This window comes from Triticum urartu, chromosome 3, assembly GCF_003073215.2.
Source record: "Triticum urartu cultivar G1812 chromosome 3, Tu2.1, whole genome shotgun sequence".
Classification (NCBI taxonomy): Eukaryota; Viridiplantae; Streptophyta; class Magnoliopsida; order Poales; family Poaceae; genus Triticum; species Triticum urartu.
Genome location: NC_053024.1, coordinates 573341615 through 573367161, shown reverse-complemented (window position 1 = coordinate 573367161; position 25547 = coordinate 573341615). Strand labels below are relative to the sequence as shown.

At 47.2% G+C, this 25547-nt stretch overlaps 1 protein-coding gene and 1 pseudogene across 1 annotated transcript; both read right to left on the bottom strand.

Annotated features, from left to right (window-relative positions):
* Positions 1-2400: 2400 nt before the first annotated feature.
* LOC125545090 (probable LRR receptor-like serine/threonine-protein kinase At1g51810) lies at positions 2401-8592 on the bottom strand. Its single transcript, XM_048708953.1, has 12 exons — positions 8457-8592; positions 7684-8245; positions 6866-7362; positions 6179-6323; positions 5895-5966; positions 5744-5809; positions 5590-5670; positions 4757-4911; positions 4405-4631; positions 4118-4247; positions 3155-3214; positions 2401-3081 (listed from the first exon to the last, which is right to left on the bottom strand). Exons 1-12 carry the CDS (start codon positions 8569-8571, stop codon positions 2411-2413), a joined length of 2781 nt encoding a protein of 926 aa, XP_048564910.1. The 5' UTR covers positions 8572-8592; the 3' UTR covers positions 2401-2410.
* A 14293-nt stretch (positions 8593-22885) lies between these two features.
* The window catches only part of LOC125546969, a 41150-nt pseudogene continuing 38488 nt past the window's right edge, over positions 22886-25547 (bottom strand).

Genomic DNA, 25547 nt, shown 5'->3' with positions numbered 1-25547 from the left:
TAAATTCTGTCTCGGTAGAACATGGATTTCTATTATTATTAAATTTATAAATGAAAATGAAGTAGTTAATGGGAGGGCTACCGTTATTAGCGTGCCGCGCTGCCGCATGCCCGTTGGAGATGCTGTAAGGATGGTCTTTGCAATGCTGTACGTATATGGGCTTGGCCTTATCGACAAAAGAAATGTAATCCAGTAGTATAAAATAAACGGGGGATAAGGTGGGTGGACTTTCTCTCAACCCAGAACTCCAGAAGCACGAGTGATTCAGCTGTTGCGGGGGCCTTAGGGCAGTAGGGCCTACACGCGCGACTCGGCTCCGCGCGTGCGGTCGTTTGGGTTCACTGGACCAGACCAGATTGCAGAACGCATAGCAGGCACGGCCCTCTGCCGTCGCCGTCGGGGATGGCGGCCATGGGTTTTCGCACGGCGCGGGTTCGCCCCGCCCCTCTCCCCAAGACCACCGCCACAACAGCCCGGGTCTCGGCCTGGAGGCGAAGAAGGCGCTGCAGTAAGCGGCCGAGTCGAGGAGCTGTCTGCGGGCGAGGGCCGACGGCGGACGAGGGTTAGGTATGTCATGTGGTTCCATTTCTGCCCCTTCATAAGCATCAGCCTCTTGGTAGCTTATATAGGTGCTAACTCGCTCATTGATTCATATAGTACCCCATCACATATATTTTTGGGATGGTTGAGTGCCCTACTTACTGGCAAATAGCCCAATTTTAAGGTAACCCCTCGCGTCGCCTCCCCCCAGGCGGCGCCAGGGGCCCCGAAACCCTAGCGCCGCCAGCACCTTCTTGCCGCCCCCTCCTGCCGCCGCTGCCGCCGGCGTGGGCTGCGGTGGCGGCGGGCCCGGTGCCGAAGGTTTCTGGGCGGGTGGATGCGGCGGATCCCATCTGAGGCGGCGGGGGCGGCTCCTCTCTTGCGATCTAACGGCGGCGGCTGGGACGGCGAATCCGGGCTGTGCGGCGGGGGCCGGAGCACCATCGCCGGTGGAGCGGCGGCCCTGCATGGACGGCGGCGGTGGCAGCGCCCCATCCGGCGGGGTGGGCTGTCCTCGCCATGATGGTGACGGTGGTCACTGCGGATCCAACGTCCCGTTTGGATCCGTCGCGGGGAGGCTTTCCGCCGACTGGCGGCGCGTGGAGGGACCGGTGAGGAGATGCCGGATCTCCGCCGGAGTACCGACGGCGACATACGTCTTCGTGGCGAGGTTCTGCTCGGTTCCAGCCAGCCGCGAGGTCGGGAAGACGTGGCTTCCGGTGAAAATCGCGCCTGACTGCAGTCTTGGCGGACGATGGCGGCGTCTCAGACGTCGTTCCCTTCTGGAGGCATCGTCGTTGCAGGTCACATCAACCTGATCGGGAAGTTCCAGGGGAAACCCTAGATCTGGGTCTACCGGATCGGATGATGACGGTGCCTTCGGTATCGTTCTCCCTCATGGGGGCATCATTTTGGAGCAAGTGGTGGTTGGAGGGGACAAGAGGAGGAGTGGCGTTTCATCTGCTCCATTGATGACGGCGGATCTCGGCGGCGTGGCGCAGTGGAGACTCGGCGCCTCATGAGCGGAGATGGACTCGCGCAGGAGGGTGACGCTGCCTGGCGTCGGCGGCAGTTAGACCTGGCAAGGTTGATGCAACAGTACAGCTCTGAAGATGGATTCGTGGCAGGTGGCTGCGGCGGCCTCATACCCGGCAGGCGTCCTGGTTGAGAAGCACGCCGGACTGGTGGGTGCCCATACCCGGCAGGCGACCTGGTTGGGACCCCAAGTCTTAGATGTTTGGTTTGGCTGCGTGGTCTGTTTGGTATTAGGCCCAGACTTTCAGCGCCCCTACATCAACTGGATAGAGATAGCGACAGATGGTGCTTAGTTTGGTGGCTTTAGGCTTATTGTTGTATGACTCTGTAAGGTCTTGTGTCAATAATCAATAATATGGCCGTATGCATCGTCCAGATGCAGAGGCCGGGGGTCGTCCTCCTTTTCTAAAAAAAAACATATTTTTGGGATGGTCGATGAACTCGACAATTGCTCAGAGGATTTGGTACAGTGAGCACGCATTTTTAATCTAATTCAACAGCATGCAAGAGGGATTGGGGATAAAACTTGGAATTCTAAAGTAGCAGTGTTTAAGCTGACTACTTGTTTTCGATTTGGTTTAGACCCTAATGTTCGAGCACCGGTTAATAGATCACCGAGTTCTCATCGCATGGAAGAAGATGCTTCCTTTTTCAAAATTACTTGAACTAAACCCCAGTGTCGCGCAAAAAAGTACTCCTCATCCAAACAGCAAGCAAGACTGGGAACTGGAAATAAAATGAATGAATTGTAGTTTATAAACAACCAATGACAACACAATAGCAAATTACCAAACTTTAACTAAGCAGATGCAACAACTCAGCTGGTATTTTCCCTTCAACGTCCAGATAGAGGGTTTAATTCTGGCATCCCACCGGTATAACCAGACTGGAAGGAGCTCTCCTCGTTCCTTTCTTCAGAAATCAGCAACTGGAACTGCCTTCGCATTTCAGCATCCATGGAGTTCGTACATCGAGAGGACGCAGAAGCATACTGCTTTTCACTTGGAACCGTTGGCAGCAACACTTTTAGCCTTGAAACAACTTCGGTCATGGTAGGACGGTCCATGGCTGCGCTTTCGACGCAGTTCATGGCAAGGTCCACCACACTCTGCAGGGAACTGGTGTCATACTGATCCAACAGCTTCTTGTCCACGATATCTTGGATACTGCCTTTGGCAATCTTTTGGCGTACCCAATTTGGTAGGTGGTAGGTTTGAGGGTCCATCAACACCGGGGGCTTGCCAGTGATGATCTCCAAGAGCACGATGCCGAAGCTGTAAACATCTGTCTTGGTGGTGAGCTGGAAAGTTGCATGGTACTCGGGGTCAAGGTAGCCAAGAGTGCCAGCAGCAACAGTGGATATGTGTGTGTGCGCATCGTTAAAAGCCCGTGAAAGCCCAAAATCAGCTATGATCCCCACCAGGTTCTTGTCCAGAAGGATGTTAGCGGTCTTGACATCTCTGTGAACTATTGATGGGGTGCATGACTCGTGTAGATATTCCAGTCCTGTAGTTTACTTTGTCAACATATGGATACATACATAGATCGCCTAAAGGAAGCATGTAAATGAAATTCCAACCTTGTGCAGAATCAAGTGCAATATGAAGTCGCTGTTCCCAATTCAAACTGTAGTCTTCTCCTGCATCAAGATGTACCAAATTTAATTTAAGTGCCACAAGATACATGCATGGTAGCATACATACTAGCTTTGTAATTTTGCACATTTAACTTCAGAAAATGATGTTAAAACAACACACAATGATTAACCTTGGTATCAATGGGTCTATTATGGTCTGAAGCTGGCATAAATAAGCTCTTTGATCTTCAAGAGATCACTGTTTTTCCTTCTCTTTAACAAAGATTTTTCTTTTAACAATGGAACCAAGCTATTGAAGTATTCTTTGAATATGTACCTCCGTCATTGCTTTGTTTCTTACTGATTTTAAATATGCAACTATCAAGTCATAACTATGACTGAGCAGAGATATGTAACTGTTGTACCCAAATTTGTTAGCCAAGTATCTATGACCATGCTATGGTTATGAATTTGACAATGGACAATTCTAAGTAGAATTTTCTAAAAAAGAAAAGCTCTAAAAAGAACTAGGTCCACCAACTCAAGTGTATGATTAGCAGCAGCAATAACAGTCTATGCAACCAACTACACCTTTAACAAGGAAATCAGATTTTATTTAAAAAACTCCTTGTTTACAGTAGGGTCTAGGGTGTCAATGCCAGATTTATTTGATTTGATTTTAAAAAAACTTATGCTAGGTCCTATCAATTTTTTATTATGCTGCGAAGCGCAATATAAAATTTACTCCCTCCGTTCACAAATATAAGATGTTTTAAATTTTTTCTGAATCGGATGTATATAGACAAGTTTTAGTGTGTTTGTTCACTCATTTCAGTCTCTATGTAGTCCATATTGAAATATACAAAACATCTTATATTTGTGAACGGAGGGAGTAGCACGTAGGTGGTTTCCAAGTAGTTAATGAAAGCTGTTGGTGTGTGCTTTTGAAATAGTGGAGAGAAAAACCTTCTCTTAAAAGCTGTTGAAGATTTCCTTTGGGCATGAAGTCATAAATGAGGGCTAGGCACTTCTTGTTCTGGCAATATCCTTGTAGAGTTACGAGATTCTTGTGATGAACTTTGGACAAGGTTTGCACCTGCAGCAACAGATATAGTTACCAATCATCCTAGAGCTGAAGCCAGTTGCATCATTTCATTGGATATGGACTCTGGAAAGGATTGATATCTTGCACACTTATAGTTTACTTTCTGTTGAAGAATCATTAATTTGACCTAGTTGGTCTTATGGTATACCTCAGGGAGGAAATCCGTTGACTCCGCTATTGATGTCTCCATAAGCACCTTTACCGCCACTTCATCAGCATTTTCCATTGTGCCATGATAAACAGTACCAAAACCTCCCTTTCCAACTATTGAATTGAAGTCGTTTGTTATGTGCTTTAGCTCTATGTAGGTGAACCGTCTGATGTCAATATGTAGGGGCGTCTCCTCTTCATACATAGCATAATCCTCAGTGTCTCCTGACATCCCCGCAGAGTCAAAAAGTAGTGTGTTACATGAAAGTTTTGGTGTGAAGCTGCTGTTTAATTTCTACCACCTATTCCATTGATGGAAGGGAATTTAAGAGCGAAATGTATTGTTTTACCTTTCCAGCACAATTTCCAGAGTATGCACATCACTACTAGGAGGGATACAAGTACTACAGGAACTATCACTGCGATGACCATGGTAGATTTGGTGCTCTTCTTATTTGAACAGTACGTATCTTTGACTTTTGAGCATACGGGATTGCCTTCTAACCTAGTGGCACCATTACAGAACATATAGAAAAAAAATGAACACATAAGATGTTAGCTACAACAGCTCTACAAAATTATGATTAGAAGATGCCTCCATTTTCTAACACGACTAACATGCTAAACATGTATGCACTCTGAACGAATAAACTTCATGGTTTCTCATCTATGCAATCTAAAAGAAGAAACTTCATGGTTTGTAAATCATGTGCAGTTACTAAATGTCCTTATCTATTTCTCATATTGAATGCCGATAGATGATAAAGCCTTATAGTTATACTAGTACACGTAACTGATGGAATGTTTAGATCAATGCAATGCTCTGCGCAAGTGTTGCTGCACACACTTCTTGTGGCACCCGAATTGGCCATCACAACTTCGTCAAATTTGGTAAGTGTTCACATATACGACAATGAGGCTGCTGCGGCTTGGTGCTGGAAAAATGTGGCATGCCACAAAATGTAACACCAACCAAACTGTTGCCACAGAAAGTCAAACTTGTATAACTCTTGTTTTGTGAAATGTGCGAAGATTTTTGCTAAACCTTGATTTTTTCTCTATGAGGCTTAACCCTGTTTCTTTTCGGTGTAGTTGTTTAGTTTGATCTATTTTTTTCTTCTGTTGTAAGAAATTGTGAAACATTCAGTCAAGACGAAAGGATTGTGCAACAGAGCATGCAAACCTTAAGTCAAGCAGACCGGCCTGATATCTTTGAAGAATAGAATGAGGGATTGGTCCATCGAGTTGGTTATATGACAAATCTCTGTAAAATAATAGTTAAAACCATTCTCTAAAATTATATCATCACCCAAACATTATAATCAGCAGAGACTTACAGAACTTTTATTGACTTTATTTGGTAGTCTGGAATACCTCCTGTCAAATTGTTGTGTGACAAATCCCTGCATATGTTTTATGCTTAGGATCACAAAGATGTTAACATAACCTCATTTATCCCATTAATATTTTGTGGTAGGCACCACTTACAGGTTTTCCAGTGATACCATGTTCATGAATGCTATGGTTAATCCACCTTTCAGTCCGCTGGTAGACAGATTTCTGCAAAAAAAAAATCATTCAATACAAATGTCTTCATTTTGTGATATCATTGAGCTAACATGTTTCCTTGAGATTATTCTAGTATCTTTTTGTGGTTCAGGTTTACAGTAAATTATTTATATAACAGAATGTGCTTCAAAAGTTAAAAAATATTGAATTGTGATGTTCAGATTCCGAAATGTATATGGTACAAGTCCCTGTTAGGTTCTTACACTCCAACAATCCTCGGATTCTGGTTGCTCTTAGAGTAGTCGCAAGTCAAACCTTCCCAGGAATATTCTCTTGGGGAGCACGGATCTCCATTCCAGTTTATTCGTGTCAAATTGTAGTGTTTCTTGACTTCTTTCATGTAACTGACTACAACAGCCAAAAGACAATGGAAACAAATATAAATGGAATGAAAAAAGCTGTATGTGTTGGGTATGGGCGTTCATATGTATTTAAAAGAATGTAGACATTAACTTAAGTACTTAACTAGTTGCAAAGTTATTTTAATAGAAGAAAATAAATTGTATCAATCCATTCCTCTACAACGGTCTTGGCCATGGTTTGTGGGCCGTTGAACTTTAGAACATGGCTTACTAAGGAGTTTAGTGTAGGACTGAATCAGCTGGTTATTGTCTTACTAAGGAGTTTAGTGTAGGACTGAATCAGCTGGTTGATAAACTTGTTTCTATTACTTTAATGAGGATACTGGCAATGTCTAATGGAGTTGAGAATCTTCAGGGGTCTACACAAGTATACAATGAGATTTTTGTCATTAAGATCTGTTTTAAGTGCAGGGAGCTGGAGGTGCTGTTCATCAACTGAATAAGCTGCATGATGATGGTGCGAATCTTGCCACACGCATGATATATTCGTCATATGCGTGCAATATCTATGTCGATGGTCGATCTTACCATCCTGGGAGTCAGCGGTAAAGTTTTCCATCCGAATGAGCGAGTACACCTCGAACGCGTTGATGAGCGGGGGCAGGATCGAGCCACGCGTCATATTCAGGGTGTAGAACGCATCGCCGTTATACAAGAATTGCCCGCTGTCATACAAGCTGTTGGCCTGTAAAAGCGACGGGAAGAAGCCTCGGTGCAGCAAATCGCCGGCGTTATAGATGTCGAACCTTCTGTTTGGGTTGCTACCATTGATTTCAGCAAAATGGAAGATCGGGAGAAGGCGGACGCTCTTAGAGTCCACATTGTCCTTTTCAATGCCGATCCACATGGAGGAGTAGTTTGCGTCTAGGGTCGTGGCCTTCTGGAAGATGGCCATCGGCACATTGAAGTAGTCGTCACCCGGGAGAATCTCCACTTGACTGCTAGTGTTCAGGTTGATCCAGGGGTAGGTGTTGTGGTACGAAGACCAGCCCTCCCAGAACCGGTCGTAAGGATCCACTGGATATCTGCATTGCACACAAAAGACAAGGTAAATCATGTAAACACTCCCTTTTTTGTTCAATTGGAGCTGGGAATCTCAAATTCTTGGCAAGTTGAGATGTACTCCCTCCGACCCGTAATAAGTGTCGCAGCTTTGACTAAACTAACCTTAGTGCAAAACTGCGACACTTATTTTAGATCGGAGGGAGTAATATTTATTTTCTGTTTGAGATTCAGGAAGCATAAGAGCACACACTCCAAATGTGCTGAGCAAGCCAACATATTTTAAAACCATTGGCAGGCATAATTCAGTTCTAATCCAAAACTATGATGGATGTCAGTCTCACCTTGTGATAAAATCAGCGACTTCACCAAATCTGATGCGTCTAAAGTAGCCAACTGATACGGAAGTATTCACAAAAGGGTACATCGCATCTAGCAGTGGCCTCAGCTCCAACACAGACACGAATGGAGTCCCTGTACCGAAGTTTATCAGACAGACCGACATGGAGTTGCCTGGAGCAACGGTGAGCACTTCCTTCCATGCAGTGATTGATGGATTCCAATATGTCAAGTTCACCGTATCCCAGAAATTGACGCCAATATGGAGCCCAAACAGAAATGGCGACCCGTCCAGAGTCCTGTTCAACCCATCGTAGTCGCCGTAACTAAACAAGGCCCTCAACAGATACTTCTTGCCGATGATGGATGGCAGCGTATAGCAATTCCGTGAGCCGTCAGGGAAGCTTCTCAAGGTTTTTGCTTGCTCACTAGCCGCATCAGCCATGAACTCTGTTGAAATTTTGTGGCTCAATCCACCCTCGACAAATCCATCATCAGAATGGTACTGTATTCCTGTTATGCTGTCGTTGTAGGTGCCACTGTTTCCGCAATCGATGCTTATGAACCCTGCACGTGGAGAATTTGTATCAGTTTCATGTGTTTCAAGTTTAAGATCTACGCCAAGATAATGGCTGGTGTGATTAGATATTCAGTAGCAAGCAATACGTTTATTGTTAAGATTCCAGTCAAGAGGGTACGCCAAAGTAAACTAACAGTGCATACAGATGGAGCAGGGATTGGAGAGTGCAGGAACTTCAAGGGGAAAATCTTGTCTTACCGGAGGTAGAAGACTGGCCATGGACTCGAATCATCATCATGACCAGGATGAGCAGCAGCGCCAAGCTCCATGTCGGTTTCATACTAATTGCCGAGCAATGGGAGCTGATCACCATTGTTCTCTCTTGGGTTCTTGCAATATTTGGAAGCACCGAACATCGTATGAGCTATAGAATAACTTGAGCGCTTATATAGCAGAGGAAACCAAATACCTTCAATCGGCGCATGATTATTTAACGACGATGTAAAGAAAACGGAAGTTTTGTTCATTAGTAGGGAGCCTTCCTTTTAAAGAAATGCTACTTGCATGGTTGCATTGATCTAGCTAAAAATAAGAGAGGATGCAACTTGCCACAGAGTTACATTTTAACAATCTCTGCGAGAAACTACGTCGTGCTGTCCGTCCTACCTGCAGCCCGGTCCTTTAACGCATGCACGTTGATCGATCTTTGTTTGAACCAGTCCCTCGTGCTAGATTAAGAGCTGTAAAAAGCTACAATTAGAAGACAAAAAGGAAGACAGCTTCCACGATCAAAGCTCAGAATGACCAAGCTGTGTCGGTATAAGAACGGATGCTCCTTTTGAAATTATGCGAGTTTTGAACCTGTTGTTGTTGTTGTTGTTGTTGTTGTTGTGCTAGTTTGGAATTTGGTTTGAAGGAAATCCATCTAATTTTGTTGCTTCATCGACTTGCCTCTTATTATATTTTACTTTGGCTTTCTATGCACTCCTTTCGTTGATATGGACCACGCAGCCGCCTCCCCATTTTTTCCCAGAGACAATACCTTGTTAATTTGTGTTGTCAGCGTAATGACGATCATCTTGAATGCACGTGGTTAGAAGGAATTCAGGGCTCCGCCCGGCTGCTGCATGTTAATTAGCATGTGTCGTCGTGACGACCAGGTGCTTTTTTCGCATGTGATAATGGAGACCGGCTCCCAGTCCTGATCAAGCCCCTGGTTGATTGGTCGCCTTCATGCATGCATGTGGGTCTTTTCTAGCGGGATTCAGAGAGCCTAACTGACACGTGTTTTGCTTTTGTTTCTGGCTGACAGGTGGTCGTGCGAGAACGGGCCGCTTTGCCTGTCTCTCAGGAATGTGTCCCGTGGCCATCAGCTCCATGGACCATATATATAGACGGGAGGGGCAAACCACGAGCGGTATAATCGATATACGCTTGCACTGGCATGCTCGAGCCGAGTTCATATCTCGACCTTGTCATGGCGTCGCCCGTTTCTTGCTAAATTCACACGGCCAGACACGTGCCGCGCGCACAAGGTACAAATCAACCAAGACGGTGAAAGTGAACGTGGATGCATCCTTCCACGCCGATGTGGGGGCGGGTGCAAACCGCTGCTGTTGCGAGGGATTCTAAAGGCCACTTCTTTAGCGGCAAGGGACCTGTACGGCTGCACCTACAGATTGTTGATTTACGTGATATAGGAACTTGCCATAAAAAGCTCAAGTCAAATGGGGCGAAATACAGCCACGCCAGGGGTTCAGAGGAGAAGATGGTGTCCGGCACGAGCGTGGGCGCTCAACCAGCTGCCACCGCCCCCGCCTCCTGGTCAACTATATTAAGCCCATGTCTCTTCAGATTGGGAAAAAAAAGGCCACGGAAAGATCATAAACTCCGCCAGACTCGAGAACCCTAGCGTCTGAAAAGGGGATCGGAGGCGGAATCGATAGAAGGGCTCCGCGACATCAACCATCTTCACCACATCATTCCCTTTTGGTCTCTTCGTCATAGAAAAACCATAGTGGATTCATCCTTGTATTAGTTTCATCATCCATCTCTGTTTACCATGATTTACCCTTTTGATGCTTATATCATCTTCTGTTGGCGGAGCATGTTAGCAACCTAATGATAATCCTCTCAATTTATTACTCTTCTCACGAATTCGTGTAGCAATTTAGGGATTACAATCACAGGATACAAGAATTGGGGAAGAATGAAGAAGGGGAAGAAGATAGCCGCCGCCGCCGGGTTCATTGACCCACTGGATAACCAGAACGATGTCTACTTGCTGGTACTTGTAGTCTACAACTTCAGTGGTTTCCCGATGGGCCAGGCCCATGTATCGGTCGAGGGACAAGCCCACAACCCACCTAGTAGAGGCTCCTACATCCCTTCTTGAATTCGGCTTGACCCCAAGCCGATGCCACCCATAACCGCGTGGATCCCATTGCAGTCAATGTTGCATGACTTGATCGTAGTCATGCTGGTAGCTGAAGCTGGGGTAGACTGAAGGAAATATGCCCTAGAGGCAATAATAAAGTTATTATTTATTTCCCTATATCATGATCAATGTTTATTATTCATGCTAGAATTGTATTAACCGTAAACTTAGTACATGTGTGAATACTGAATACATAGACAAACAGAGTGTCACTAGTTTGCCTCTACTTGACTAGCTCGTTGAATCAATAATGGTTACGTTTCCTAACCATAGACATGAGTTGTCATTTGATTAACGAGATCACATCATTAGAGAATGATGTGATCGACTTGACCCATCCGTTAGCTTAGCACGATGATCGTTTAGTTTGTTGCTATTCCTTTCTCCATAACTATACATGTTCCTATGACTATGAGATCATGCAACTCCTGAATACCGGTTTGTGTGCTACCAAACGTCACAACATAACCGGGTGATTATAAATGTGCTCTACAGGTGTCTCCGATAGTATTTGTTGAGTTGGCATGGATCAAGATTAGGATTTGTCACTCCGATTGTCGAAGAGGTATCTCTGGGCCCTCTCGGTAACGCACATCACTATAAGCCTTGCAAGCAATGTGACTAATGAGTTAGTTGTGGGATGATACATTACGGAACGAGTAAAGAGACTTGCCGGTAACGAGATTGAACTAGGTATTGAGATACCGACGATCGAATCTCGGGCAAGTAACATACCAATGACAAAGGGAACAACGTATACCGTTATGTGGTTTGACCGATAAAGATCTTCGTAGAATATGTAGGAGCCAATATGAGCATCCAGGTTCCGCTATTGGTTATTGACCGGAGATAAGTCTCGGTCATGTCTACATTGTTCTCGAACCCGTAGGGTCCGCACGCTTAACGTTCGGCAACGATCGGTATTATGAGTTTATGTGTATTGATGTACCGAAGGTTGTTTGGAGTCCCGGATGAGATCATGGACATGACGAGGAGTCTCGAAATGTTCGGGACATAAAGATCGATATATTGTAAGGCTATATTCGGACATCGAAAAGGTTCTGAGTGGTTCGGGTATTTATCGGAGTACCGGAGAGTTACGGGAATTCGCCAGGGAGTATATGGGCCTTATTGGGCTTTAGGGGAAAGAGAGAGGGGAGGCTGCGCCCCCCCCAAGGCCTAGTCCGAATTGGACTAGGGGGAGGGGCGACGCCCCCTCCTTCGATTCCTTCTCTTATCTTTTCCCTTTCCTTCTCTCCTACTCCTACATGGAAGGGGGGCATCCTACTCCCGATGGGAGTAGGATTCCCAGGGCGCGCCATAGTAGAGGGTCGTCCCTCCCCCTCCTCCACTCCTTTATATACGGGGGAGGGGGGCACCCCATGAACACACAAGTTGATCAGTTGATCTTTTAGCCGTGTGCGGTGCCCTCCTCCACCATAATCCACCTCGGTCATATCGTAGCGGTGCTTAGGCGAAGCCCTGTGTCGGTAGCATCATCATCATCGTCATCACGCCGTCGTGCTGACGGAACTCTCCCGCGAAGCTCTGTTGGATCGTGAGTTCGTGGTACGTCACCGAGCTGAACGTGTGCTGAACTCGGAGGTGCCGTGTGTTCGGTACTTGAAACGGTCGGATTGTGAAGACGTACGACTACATCAACCGCGTTCTCATAATGCTTCCGCTTACGGTCTATGAGGGTACGTGGACGACACTCTCCCCTCTCGTTGCTATACATCACCATGATCTTGCGTGTGCGTAGGAATTTTTTTGAAATTACTACGTTCCCCAACAGTGGCATCCGAGTCAGGTTTATGCGTAGATGTTATTTGTACAAGTAGAACACAAAGGAGTTGTGGGCGTGGGTATATACATATTGCTTGCCATTAGTAGTTGATTCTTGATTCAGCGGCATTGTTGGATGAAGCGGCCCAGACCGACATTACGCGTACGCTTACGCGAGACTGGTTCTACCGACGTGCTTCGCACACAGGTGGCTAGTGGGTGTCTGTTTCTCCTGCTTTAGTTGAATCGGATCCAATGAACAGGGTTCTTTCTGAAGATCAGAAAATAATCACTATACCGCGTTGTGGTTTTTGATGCATAGGTAAGAACGGTTCTTGCTCAGCCCGTAGCAGCCACGTAAAACTTGCAACAACAAAGTAGAGGACGTCTAACTTGTTTTTGCAGGGCATGTTGTGATGTGATATGATCAAGACATGATGCTAAATTTTATTGTATGAGATGATCATGTTTTGTAACACAGTTATCGGCAACTGGCAGGAGCCATATGGTTGTCGCTTTATTATATGAAATGCAATCGCCATGTAATTGCTTTACTTTATCACTAAGCGGTAGCGATAGTCGTGGAGGCAATAGTTGGCGTGACGACAACGATGCTTCGATGCAGATCAAGGTGTCAAGCCAATGACGATGGTGATCATGACGGTGCTTTGGAGATGGAGATCACAGGCACAAGATGATGATGGCCATATCATATCACTTATATTGATTGCATGTGATGTTTATCTTTTATACATCTTATTTTGCTTAGATCAACGGTAGCATTATAAGATGATCTCTCACTAAATTTCAAGGTATAAGTGTTCTCCCTGAGTATGCACCGTTGCGAAAGTTCGTCGTGCCAAGACACCACGTGATGATCGGGTGTGATAAGCTCTACGTTCACATACAATGGGTGCAAGCCAGTTTTGCACACGCAGAATACTCGGGTTAAACTTGATGAGCCTAGCATATGCAGATATGGCCTCGGAACACTTGAGACCGAAAGGTCAAGCGTGAATCATATAGTAGATATGATCAACATAGTGATGTTCACCATTGAAAACTACTCCATCTCACGTGATGATCGGACATGGTTTAGTTAATTTGGGTCACGTGATCATTTAGATGACTAGAGGGATGTCTATCTAAGTGGGAGTTCTTAAGTAATATGATTAATTGGACTTTAATTTATCATGAACTTAGTCCTGATAGTATTTGCATAACTATGTTGTAGATCAATAGCTCGCGATGTAGCTCCTCGTTTTATTTATGATATGTTCCTAGAGAAAACTATGTTGAAAGATGTTAGTAGCAATGATGCAGACTAGATCCGTGATCTGAGGATTATCCTCATTGCTGCACAAAAGAATTATGTCCTTGATGCATTGCTAGGTGACGGACCTATTGCAGGAGCAGATACAGACGTTATGAACGTTTGGTAAAGCTCGGTATGATGACTACTTGATAGTTTAGTGCACCATGCTTTACGGCTTAAAACCGGGATTTCAAAAATGTTTTGAACGCCATAGAGCATATAATAAGATGTTCTAAGAGTTGAAATTAGTATTTCAGACTCATGCCCATGTCGAAAGGTATGAGACCTTTGACAAGAACTTTGCCTACAAGATGGAGGAGAATAGCTCAGCTAGTGAGCATGTGCTCAGAATGTCTGAGTACTACAATCACTTGAATCAAGTGGGAGTTAATCTTCCAGATAAGATAGTGATTGACAGAGTTCTCTAGTCACTATCACAAGGTTACTAGAACTTCGTGATGAACTATAATATGCAAGGGATAACGGAAACGATTCCCAAGCTCTTCGTGATGCTGAAATCGATGAAGGTAGAAATCAAGAAAAACGTCAAGTGTTGATAGTTGACAAGACCACTAGTTTCAAGAAAAGGGCAAAGGGAAGAAGGGGAACTTCAAGAAGAACGGAAAGCAAGTTGCTGCTCAAGTGAAGAAGCCCAAGTCTGGACCTAAGCCTGAGACTAAGTGTTTCTACTGCAAAGGACTGGTCACTGGAAGCAGAACCGCCCCAAGTATTTGGCGGATAAGAAGGATGGCAAAGTGAACAAAGGTATATTTGATATACATGTTATTGACGTGTACTTTACTAGTGTTTATAGCAACCCCTCAGTATTTGATACTAGTTTAGTTGCTAAGATTAGTAACTCGAAACTAGAGTTGCAGAATGAACAGAGACTGGTTAAGGGTGAAGTGATGATGTGTGTTGGAAGTGGTTCCAAGATTGATATGATCATCATCGCACACTCCCTATACTTTCGGGATTAGTGTTGAACCTAAATAAATGTTATTTGGTGTTTGCGTTAAGCATGAATATGATTTGATCATGTTTATTGCAATACATTTATTCATTTAAAGTCAGAGAATAATTGTTGTTCTGTTACATGAATAAAACCTTCAATGGTCGTACACCCAAGGTGAATGGTTTATTGAATCTTGATCGTAGTGATACAAATATTCATAATATTGAAGCCAAAAGATGCAAAGTTAATAATGATAGTGCAACTTATTTGTGGCACTGCCGTTTAGGTCATATTGGTGTAAAGCGCATGAAGAAAATCCATGTTGATGGGCTTTTGGAATCACTTGATTATGAATCAGTTGATGCTTGCGAACCATGCCTCATGGGCAAGATGACTAAGACTCCGTTCTCCAGAACAATGGAGCGAGCAACAAACTTGTTGGAAATAATACATACTGATGTATGTAGTCCGATGAGTGTTGAGGCTCGCGGCGGGTATCGTTATTTTCTGACCTTCAAAGATGATTTGAGCAGATATGGGTATATCTTCTTGATGAAACATAAATCTGAAGTATTTGAAAAGTTCAAATAATTTCAGAGTGAAGTGGAAAATCATCGTAACAAGAAAATAAAGTTTCTACGATCTGATCGTGGAGGAGAATATTTGAGTTACGAGTTTGGTCTTCATTTGAAACAATGCGGAATAGTTTCGCAACTCACGCCACCCGGAACACCACATCGTAGTGGTGTGTCCGAACGTTGTAATCGTACTTTACTAGATATGGTGCGATCTATGATGTCTCCTACTGATTTACCGCTATCGTTTTGGGGTTATGCATTAGAGACAGCTACATTCACATTAAATAGGGCACCGTCTAATCTGTTGAGACGACACCGTATGAACTATGGTTTGACTAGAAACCTAAGTTGTCGTTTCTTAAAGTTTGGGGTTGCAATGCTTATATGAAAAAGTTTCATCCTGATAAGCTCAAACCCAAATCAGAGAAGTGTGTCTTCATAGGATACCGAAAAGTAACTGTTGGGTACACCTTCTATCATAGATCCGAAGGCAAGATATTCGTTGGTAAGAATGGATCCTTTCTAGAGAAGGAGTTCCTCTCGAAAGGAGTGAGTGGGAGGAAAGTAGAACTTGATGAGGTAACTGTACCTGCTCCCTTGTTGGAAAATAGTTCATCACTGAAATCAGTTCAAGTGATTCCTACACCAGTAAGTGAGGAAGCTAATGATGATGATCATGAAACTTCTGATCAAGTTACTACCAAACCTCGTAGGTCAACCAGAGTAAGATCCGCACCAGAGTGGTACGGTAATCCTGTTCTGGAAGTCATGTTACTTGACCATGACGAACCTACGAACTATGAGGAAGCGATGATGAGCCCAGATTCTGCAAAATGGCTTGAGGCCATGAAATCTGAGATGGGATCCATGTATGAGAACAAAGTATGGACTTTGATTGACTTGCTCGATGATCGGTGAGTAATTGAGAATAAATGGATCTTCAAGAGGAAGACGGACGCTGATAGTAGTGTTACTATCTACAAAGCTCGAATTGTCGCAAAATGTTTTTGACAAGTTCAAGGTGTTGACTATGATGAGATTTTCTCACTCATATCGATGCTTAAAAGTCTGTCCAATCATGTTAGCAGTTGCCGAATTTTATGAAATCTGGCAAATGGATGTAAAAATTGTATTCCTTCATGGATTTCTTAAAAGAAGAGTTGTATATGATGCAACCAGAAGGTTTTGTCGATCCTAAAGGTGCTAACAAAGTGAGCAAGCTCCAGCGATCCATCTATGGACTGGTGCAAGCATCTCGGAAGTTGGAATATATGCTTTGATAAAGTGTTCAAAGCATATGGTTTTATACAGACTTGCGGTGAAGCATGTATTTACAAGAAAGTGAGTGGGAGCACTACAACATTTCTGATAAGTATATGTGAATGACATATTATTGATCGGAAATAATGTAGAATTTTCTGGAAAGCATAAAGGAGTGTTTGAAAAGAGTTTTTCAAAGAAAGACCTCGATGAAGCTTCTTACACATTGAGCATCAAGATCTATAGAGATGAATCAGGCGCAGCAAAATAGCACACCGAATCATAGTTGCCATGTGTGTTTACCTAGTTGCGACATACGCGTAACTGCAGTTGCCATCCAACAACGTACGAGTGTCGTGTGGGCGAAAATTAGTTCACCCATACGCGTGTGGACTAGGTGGTGGCTGTGTCGGCAGAAACTAGGTCGCCCACACAGTGCAGCTGGCAAACTGCATGCTGCAGGGCATGTGGGCGTGCGGGCGAACTCTCCAATGCCCACACACTAGCCCCGTCCTACATGGCATGCGAAAACTGCCTCAGTGTGTCAAGATTCGTGCAAACCTAACTGGACGATGATCCACGCATGTGAACGAGTTGCAAGATTGCCACATGTGTGGGTGTTAGTATTCTCTTGAAAAATATGCAAAATCATGAGTTAAGTAACATAGCATAATTCAAATTCATGGCATAGTTTTTCACGAAACCACAAGCAAGTTCATGACAAACAAGTTCACACAAAAGAATGAAACATGAACAATCATGCCCCATCTTCTTCCTCCTCTTCGTCATTGGAAACTCGAACGGTGTTCGCACTATCTCTAAAGGCATCAAGCGAAGGCATGTGAGGCAAACCGAAAGCCATGCGTCCACCCATGTTACGCGAAGGTGCTCCCATGCCTCCTATGAAAGACCCAAAACTCATGCCTCCCATGGGAGCCCCGAAGCCATCCATGTCTCCCGTAGGTGCTCCCATGCCGCACATGGCTCCCATTCCCATGCCTCGCATGGTACCTTCCATGCCTCCAAGCCTCCCATGGTAGCCCCCATGCCTCCCATGGTACCTCCCAAGCCTCCCATGGTAGCTCCCATACATCCCATGCCCATAAATCTTTTTCGAACCAAGAATTGATCACGACAAAGGTTGATATACTCCTTTTGCCTATCATCAAGGTTAGATGTGTCATATTGCGAGCTTTCCGGCGCTTCAGGCAGCGGAGGCGCGACCGGACGCACTACTGGAATCTTCTTCACGCGCCTAGAAGCGTCGTCCACCTTCCTCTTCTTTTGGGCCACCATCGCCACCGTCGCCATCGGTCGGTTGGATCCAGAGCTCCGTGGCTTCACGATGGGCGGCGGCGTGAAGCCACCCTACGAATTCGTCTAGGGCGCCACGAAGAGGCCTCGTGCGAGACCGATGCTTGGAGCCGGTGCGGCGCCGGTGGCGAAGCCGAAGGTCAAACCGGTGCTAAGGTTTGCAGCAGCGACGGAGGGGTCACGGGTGTAGGAAGGGGTTGGGGGGATGTCGGCGCGGCCATCCATCGGTGAAAATTCGCCAGTAGCGGCACGGGGCGGGGCGGCCGGAAAGGTCAGGGCGGCGATTGCTCGCTCGCGACCCAAATACATAGTGCACGATGTCGTATTCCTCAGCATGCTAAACCTAGTTTACCGCGTGCGGGGTTTTAGCGTGATTGCTGGAGCGCTAGTTTCGGTCACACGCGCGCTATATAGTTGTTATTTCCTGCGCGCGGCATATCTAGCGCTTCTGTTGGAGATGCTCTTACAAAAGTAGGGGAAACGCAATTCATGGAGTATATCAATGACATCTTCCTCTTGGCCGATGACGCGGCATGAGCAAAACTCGATGCCGCATATTGACCTCGGAATAACCTTGGAGCCAAGATAAAGTTGTTGGCCAGCGGTCTGGAAGTCGTCGGTCCTAGCCAGAAGAAGGCGACGACAAAAAACTAAGGATCAAATCGTCTTTTGGATTCTTCCTCGGGGTTGAGCCTAATTCCTCGGTGGTTCGGGAGCAGCCGAAGGCCTCGCCACCACCTTCCCTAGAGACCGCACTGGGATCCCAGCGGCTGCCTCCGACGACAACGAGGGGGGATGCATCGTGGTGGGAACTATAGATTGGGGGCGACCTAGGGTTTTCGGTGGGCGGAGACAGAAGGTCCTCGCCATTATTCCTCTTCACAAAATCTAAAGTCGGCTCCAACCTCGCGCAATTCTCGCCCTGCCATCCTGTCTTGATCTCTGATGCCTTTTCTTTGGAGGGATCTGGCGGCTGTCTTGGTGGATGCTGGTGTGGGCCCCTGTCCGAGGGGAACCCTTAGCGAGCGATGGCAGCCACGACACCGACAATGCTTCAGGCGCCGGTTTCCCTCTTGGAGGTGACATTGAGGTACAACTGCCCCTGTGCTTAGGTGAAACTCTCAAATCCCTGTGATTTGGCGGTGGCAACACTACGACGTCGTCTCCTCCTTGGAGGTGTCTTATTGGGCGATGGGTTGGAGTCTGTGCAGCAGCGAGCTCGGTTGGTTCCAAGTGGCGACTCGATTATTTGCAACAGTCACGTAGCTCCGGAGAGGGTTTGATTCTTCCTCGGGTCATTGTGCTCTCTCCCTCATGTGGTCCATATTGTCTGGTGAAATTGCGCCTTCGAGACTGGGCGGGAGGGAATTGGGGTCCACTCTCTGGCAAATGCAATGTGGCGGGGGTGATGAGAGGTGACAGCCCTGACGAAATCCAGGGTGACTCCGTCTATCGATCTCGTTCTATTGCTACGTCCATTATGTGTTCTGCGTTGTGGACATCAATCGACATTTGCCCTTGGGCTCTTTATGTGGTGAGGTGGTCGTCCTCCATGATGTGTGGCAATGACTGACTACCTCTCGGGCTCACGCGGATGGGGTGGGGTGGGGTGGGGGGTGCTCCTTGATATAGGGCGAGAAGATAGTGGTCTTTTGCGGTGTGGATGGCACCGTGACACCATCTTGTCATGTGGTGCGAGCTATGATTGGATCTTCCTCCGGTGGATTAATTTCCCTCAAGAATCCACCTCATCTTATAGTCTGAGTGCACTAATGATTGAGATTTTGATGTTTGTAGCTTGTGCTTATACAGTTTTTTGAAGATCCAGCATCGCTGACTTCATTAGATTTAGGCAGAGAGCATAAAGGAAAACAGAGTTTGGGACCAAATGGTCTGAACTGGGTTCAAGCCAACTTGAGCCCAGCAGAAAAAAGAAAAAGGAAAAACATATCAATGGAAGCTACTCTCTTGCAGGAAAATCCCCGAACGGGTTCTCTATGCCTTTAGCTCCTGCTAACCTCCACTGATCCATGCTTTGCCTCACTGCTTCAAGTATAACTGCGACCCTAGCTAGCTTTTGCTTGAAGACACAGTTTGTGATGCCCCCGATTCAATCATACACTAATCATACACGCAAACGTGTACAATCAAGATCAGGGACTCATGGGAAGATATCACAACACAACTCTACAAATAAAATAAGTCATAAAAGCATCATATTACAAGTCAGGGGCCTCGAGGGCTCGAATACAAGAGCTCGATCATAGACGAGTCAGCAGAAGCAACAATATCTGAGTACAGACATAAGTTAAACAAGTTGCCATAAGATGGCTAGCACAAACTGGGATACATATCGAAAGAGCCGCAGGCCTCCTACCCGGGATCCTCCTAAACTACTCCTGGTCGTCGTCAGCGGCCTGCACGTAGTAGTAGGCACCTCCAGAGTAGTAGGAGTCGTCGTTGACGGTGATGTCTGGCTCCTGGACTCCAACGTCTGGTCGCAACAACTGGGTATAGAAAAGGGGGAGCAAAGCAACCGTGAGTACTCATCCAAAGTACTCACAAGCAAGAAGCTACACTACATATGCATTGGTATCAATGAAAGGGGTAGTATAGGTGGACTGAACTGCAGAATGCCGGAATAAGAGGGGGATAGCTAGTCCTATCGAAGACTATGCTTCTGGCCGCCTCCATCTTGCAGCATGTAGAAGAGAGTAGATGGTAAGTTCACCAAGTATCATCCCATAGCATAATCCTACCCGATGATCCTCCCCTCGTCGCCCTATGAGAGAGCGATCACCGGGTTGTATCTGGCACTTGGAAGGGTGTATTTTATTAAGTATCCGGTTCTAGTTGTCATAAGGTCAAGGTACAACTCCGGGTCATCCTTTTACCGAGGGACACGGCTATTCGAATAGATAAACTTCCCTGCAGGGGTGCACCACATAACCCAACACGCTCAATCCCCTTTGGCCGGACACACTTTCCTGGGTCATGCCCGGCCTCGAAAGATCAACACGTCGCAGCCCCACCTAAGCACAATAGAGAGGTCAGCACGCCGGTCTAAATCATATAGCGCAGGGGTCTGGGCCCATCGCCCATTGCACACCTGCACGTTGCGTGGGCGGCCGAAAGCAGACCTAGCCTTCCTAATACAAGAGCAGGCGTTCTAGTCCAATCCGGCGCGTGCCGCTCAGTCGCTGATGTCACGAAGGCTTCGACTGATACCACGACATCGAGTGCCCATAACTGTTCCCGCGTAGTTGGTTAGTGTGTATAGGCGAATGGCCAGACTCAGATCAAATACCAAGATCTCGTCACCGACCAGGGCCAGACCCACCTCTCTCCTAGGTGGTCTCAACCTACCCTGTCGCTTGGCCACAAAGGTTCACTCAGAGGGCCGTCAGGACAAATGTCCTTTCGGACCCAATCCGTGAATCACTCGCGGGTACTCTACGAGCCGACCCGACTTTAGTCACCACATATATCATGTATTATGTATATAAGTATAAACCCGTGATCACCTCCCAAGTGATCACGACCCAATAGTATAGCATGGCAGACGGACAAGAATGTAGGGTCACTGATGATAAACTAGCATCCTACACTAAGCATTTAGGATTGCAGGTAAGGTAACAACAGTAGTAGCAAGGATAGGCTATGCATCAGAATAGGATTAACGGAAAGCAGTAACATGGTACACTACTCTAATGCAAGCAGTAGAGAGAAGAATAGGCAATATCTGGTGATCAAGGGGGGGGGGCTTGCCTGGTTGCTCCGGCAAGTAGGGGTCGTCAACAACGTAGTCGATCGGGGCACCAGCAGCGGCGTGAGTCTCGTAGTCTACCAGAGAGTAGAGGGGGAAGAAACAATGAATACAATGCAAACAGATGCATATCGATGCATGACATGACAATTAGCGGTGCTAGGTGTGCCCTAACGCAGTAGGAGGTGATACTGGTGAAGGGCGAAACATCCGGGAAAGTATCCCCGGTGTTTCGCGTTTTCGGACATATGAACCGGAGGAGGAAAGTTGCATGTTCGCTATGCTAGGGATGTGTGGCGGATGAACGGGCTGCGTATCCGGATTCGTCTCGTCGTTCTAAGCAACTTTCATATACAAAGTTTTTCCATCCAAGCTACGGTTTATTTTATATTAATTTTAAAAGATTTAAATCATTTTTAGGATTTATTTAATTATTTTAAATCAACATTATCCAGAATAGTGTTTGCCGATGTCATCATGATGTCAGCAGTCAACAGAGGTGTCGACTGGGTCAAACTGACATGTGGGTCCCACTGGTCATAGACTGCTTAGTTAATTAACAAAAGTTAATTAAGTTAATTAGCTAATTAGGTTAATTAAACATGATTAATTAAGTTAATTAATTCTTTAATTAATTAATTAATTATTATTTTAAATTCTTTTTTAATCGTTCTGGGAGGGGTGGGGCCCCACTGTCATAGGGCCAGGGGGCACTAGTAGGGCGGGCTACCGAGTGCGGGTGCCGGGTGCGGGCGCACCCGAGAGGGCACTCGCCCGCAGGGCAGGACGAGGACGCCGGGGCACCGACGGTGGGGCAAGCCGGCGCGGCTAGCCGAGGCCACGGTGGGTGGAGGCGAGGGGTGGCGCCGGCGCGACTAGTGGCGCGTGGGCGGGAGGAGGAGAGGGCGGAGGCAAGGCGTGGCGAGGCACGAGGCCATGGGGCGCTGGCCGGAGCGGGACGCGGGGAGCGGACTAGGCGGTAGTGGAGCAGCGCAGCGGCGAGCGGCGGAGCCGTGGCAGTGGCGGCAGGAGCGAACAGGCGCGGGGCGCGCGGGCGGCGGCGGCGACGACATGCAAGCAGCGGCCCGCAGTGGGCGGTGGCCGAGCGGCGGCTGGCCGAGGCTGTAGCACCAGCGGCGAGGGGGAGGTGCGGCGCACGCACAATACGCCGGGGGAAGCAGGGCGCGGCTTTGGCTGCGGTGGCCAAGCAGGATGCGCGGGAGCGGCGGCCGGCACTAGCGAGTAGGCGGCAGGGGCTAGCAGCTGTGCTAGTAGCATCAGCCGCGCGGGGGCGCGATGGCGCGGCGTGAGCAGTGGCGGAACGCCGCGGTGCACACGCGGGTGCGGTCCAAGGCGGAGCGGGTGGTGGCGAGTGCGCGTGCGGGCGCGCGGGAGAGAGGAGGGGCACTCACGAGGGGGAGGTAGGGCACGGGGCAGCGGGGCACAGGGAGGTTGACGGGGACGGCCGGCGCAGGGGAGGAGGCGACGACATAGAGGATGACGGGGAGGTAGTTCGACGAGGTGGCGATCCGGGCGGCGGCGACGGGGTCGAGCGGCGTCGGGGCGGTTGTCCCCCTGATCCAGAATGGGGAGGGGGAGAGAGGAGTGGGGCGAGTGGGGTTGTCACAACCCTAGAATTGTTTGTAGCTAATTGCATGAAAGCATTTATGTCATCATGTTTAATTTCAAATGAATTTGAAATGGGGACTGTTAAACCCTAGCAGTAAATGAATTCAACTAGGGTCAAAATTAAATCTTTTCAATGAACCTGAAATGCCCTTCTAAAATGCTCATAATATTTGCCTTGGTCCACAACCTCTGCCAAAAATGGTGCTCACTTTTCTAGGACACTTTGGATCTTTGAATTAAATCATAAAGTATTTGCATTTGGATATTTAAATGCTATAAATATTTTTAAATGTTCAAATAATCTTGAAAGTATTTTTGGGCTGTTGGAATTAATTTTAGAGGTTCCCATAAATATTTTCAGCATTTTATAAAATGGTTTGGCATTTATGCTAAATCAAAAACAACAGCAGAAATAGAAAACAAAAACAAAAACAGAAAAGGCAGAGAGGAGAGAAACCTCACCTGGACTTACCTGGCGCCCAGCCGCCCAACACTGTGCAGCCCACTAGCCCACAGTGCCAGTCATCTTCTCCACCGCGCCAGGAGGACGCGGGCGTGTGGCCGACGTGCGCGCACGGCCGTGCCGCCACGCCACCTGCCTGCCTGCCTCTACCGAGGCCAGCGCGACGCCACGAAGACCACACCTCACCGCCTTGGACTCCTCTCTCCTCCGAACGCTTCCCCCTTCTCTGTTCTCTCCACCGAGCGCAGCCGTCGCCACCGCTCGCTGCTGCCGTAGCCACCGCCTCCCCCTCACCTCGCCGACGTGTCCACGACCATCGCCTCGTCACCCACACCCTCTCCGCTGAGTCAAGCAACGTCGGAAGCTCCCGAACGCCGCCGACGTTGTCGTCTTCAACCTTCTGCCCCCAGATCACCGGAGATGCCCCATCGTCGTCCGTGCCTCCCCGAGCTCACCGTTCGCTCCCCTGGACTCGTCGTGAGCCACTGACCCTTTCCCCCTCCCCGTTCTCGCCATCGTGCACCATAGCCACCGCACCTTGCTCGCCCGCATGCACCGTCGCCTGTGCTCGCCGCCGACATGTCTCCGGCCACCCAACGGTCCGACCGTCGTGCTCAGCTCCCTCCCCGCGCCGTGTAGAGCACATAGGTGCCCCGCACGAGCCACCCCGCCCACCGGAGCATCGACCCCGAGCTCCGGCGACCGCCAAGGTCGACGCCGGTGACGACTCCGGCCATCCCAGGCCCAACCACTGCCACCACTCGACGCGGACGAGTGCCCGCGTCCCGTAGATGCCCTCCTCCGGCCATTTGGTTGCCGAAGGAGGAATCCCGAGCCCCTCTGCCGTCTCTGGCCTCGCCGGCGACGAGCTGTGGGTCAACTCCGGCGAGTTGACCCGGGTTTGACCCCTCCCAGGGTCACTGACGCGTGGGCCCGCCCTTGTTAAATATTCGTTAGGTTTAGTTTAGTGCTAATTAACCGAGATGAGTGCTTAACCTAACACTAACTAACTCTGTTAGTTAGTTGTGTCACTGACCAGTGGGCCCCACTGGTCAGGTTTGACCTGGTCGATGCATGTTGACCTGCTGAGGTCAGCATGACGCAATGCTGACACAGTAATATGTTTTTCTGGACTTATTCTTGTTCAGGAAATTCAGAAAATGCCCAAAACTTCTAAAATTCATACAAAATTATCTATAACCCCAAATAAGATAAATTATATATATGAAAAATGATCAGAAAAATCCAATATATCCATCTGTACCTTTTTCATGCATGATAGAATAACTTATAGCTGCTGTTAGGACAAATCATATAAATGGCATTTGAATATCCACATATGGAGTTTGAAATTGAATCTTGGATTCAAACCAACTTCATTTAACCTGTTGCTAGTTGCATTAGCTCAAATCACAGCATATTTCCATGTCATGATCATGCATTATATTGTTGCATTGCATTGATTGTGTCGTGGAATTGTCATGGCAGATGTCCTAGTGTGAGGACTTAGTCGTGAGGCCAACGCATCTTTGTAGTAGCTTGAGAGGGCTTGAGCGGAATCGAGAGACGCAACAAAAGACAAGGATTTAGACAGCTCCAAGTCCCGGGAAACATCATCCGGTAATAGCCCTACATGCTGTTTGTGGCTAGATCTCATTATACTCATGAGAGAGTCGGCGCATAAGCCGGCTCCCCCTTTGTGTCTAGCCCTAGAGATTGTTTCTTGTCCCTTCTTTGGGGAGCCCTGCCCCTCCTTATATATGTTGAAGGGACGGTTTACATGACTAGTCCTAGTTGGATTATGATTACTCTATTACAAGTGGAGTCCTAGTCTTGCTTCCTTTGTA

Bases quoted from the DNA above. Each gene is read 5' to 3' on its own strand.
- LOC125545090 (XM_048708953.1), bottom strand. From the start codon at position 8,571: ATGGTGATCAGCTCCCATTGCTCGGCAATTAGTATGAAACCGACATGG. The intron at 8,246-8,456 runs GTAAGACAAGAT...CTCCACGTGCAG, and splicing joins TGGCCAGTCTTCTACCTCCG to GGTTCATAAGCATCGATTGC. The intron at 3,215-4,117 runs GTTTTTCTCTCC...ATCTTGATGCAG, and splicing joins TCAACAGCTTTTAAGAGAAG to GAGAAGACTACAGTTTGAAT.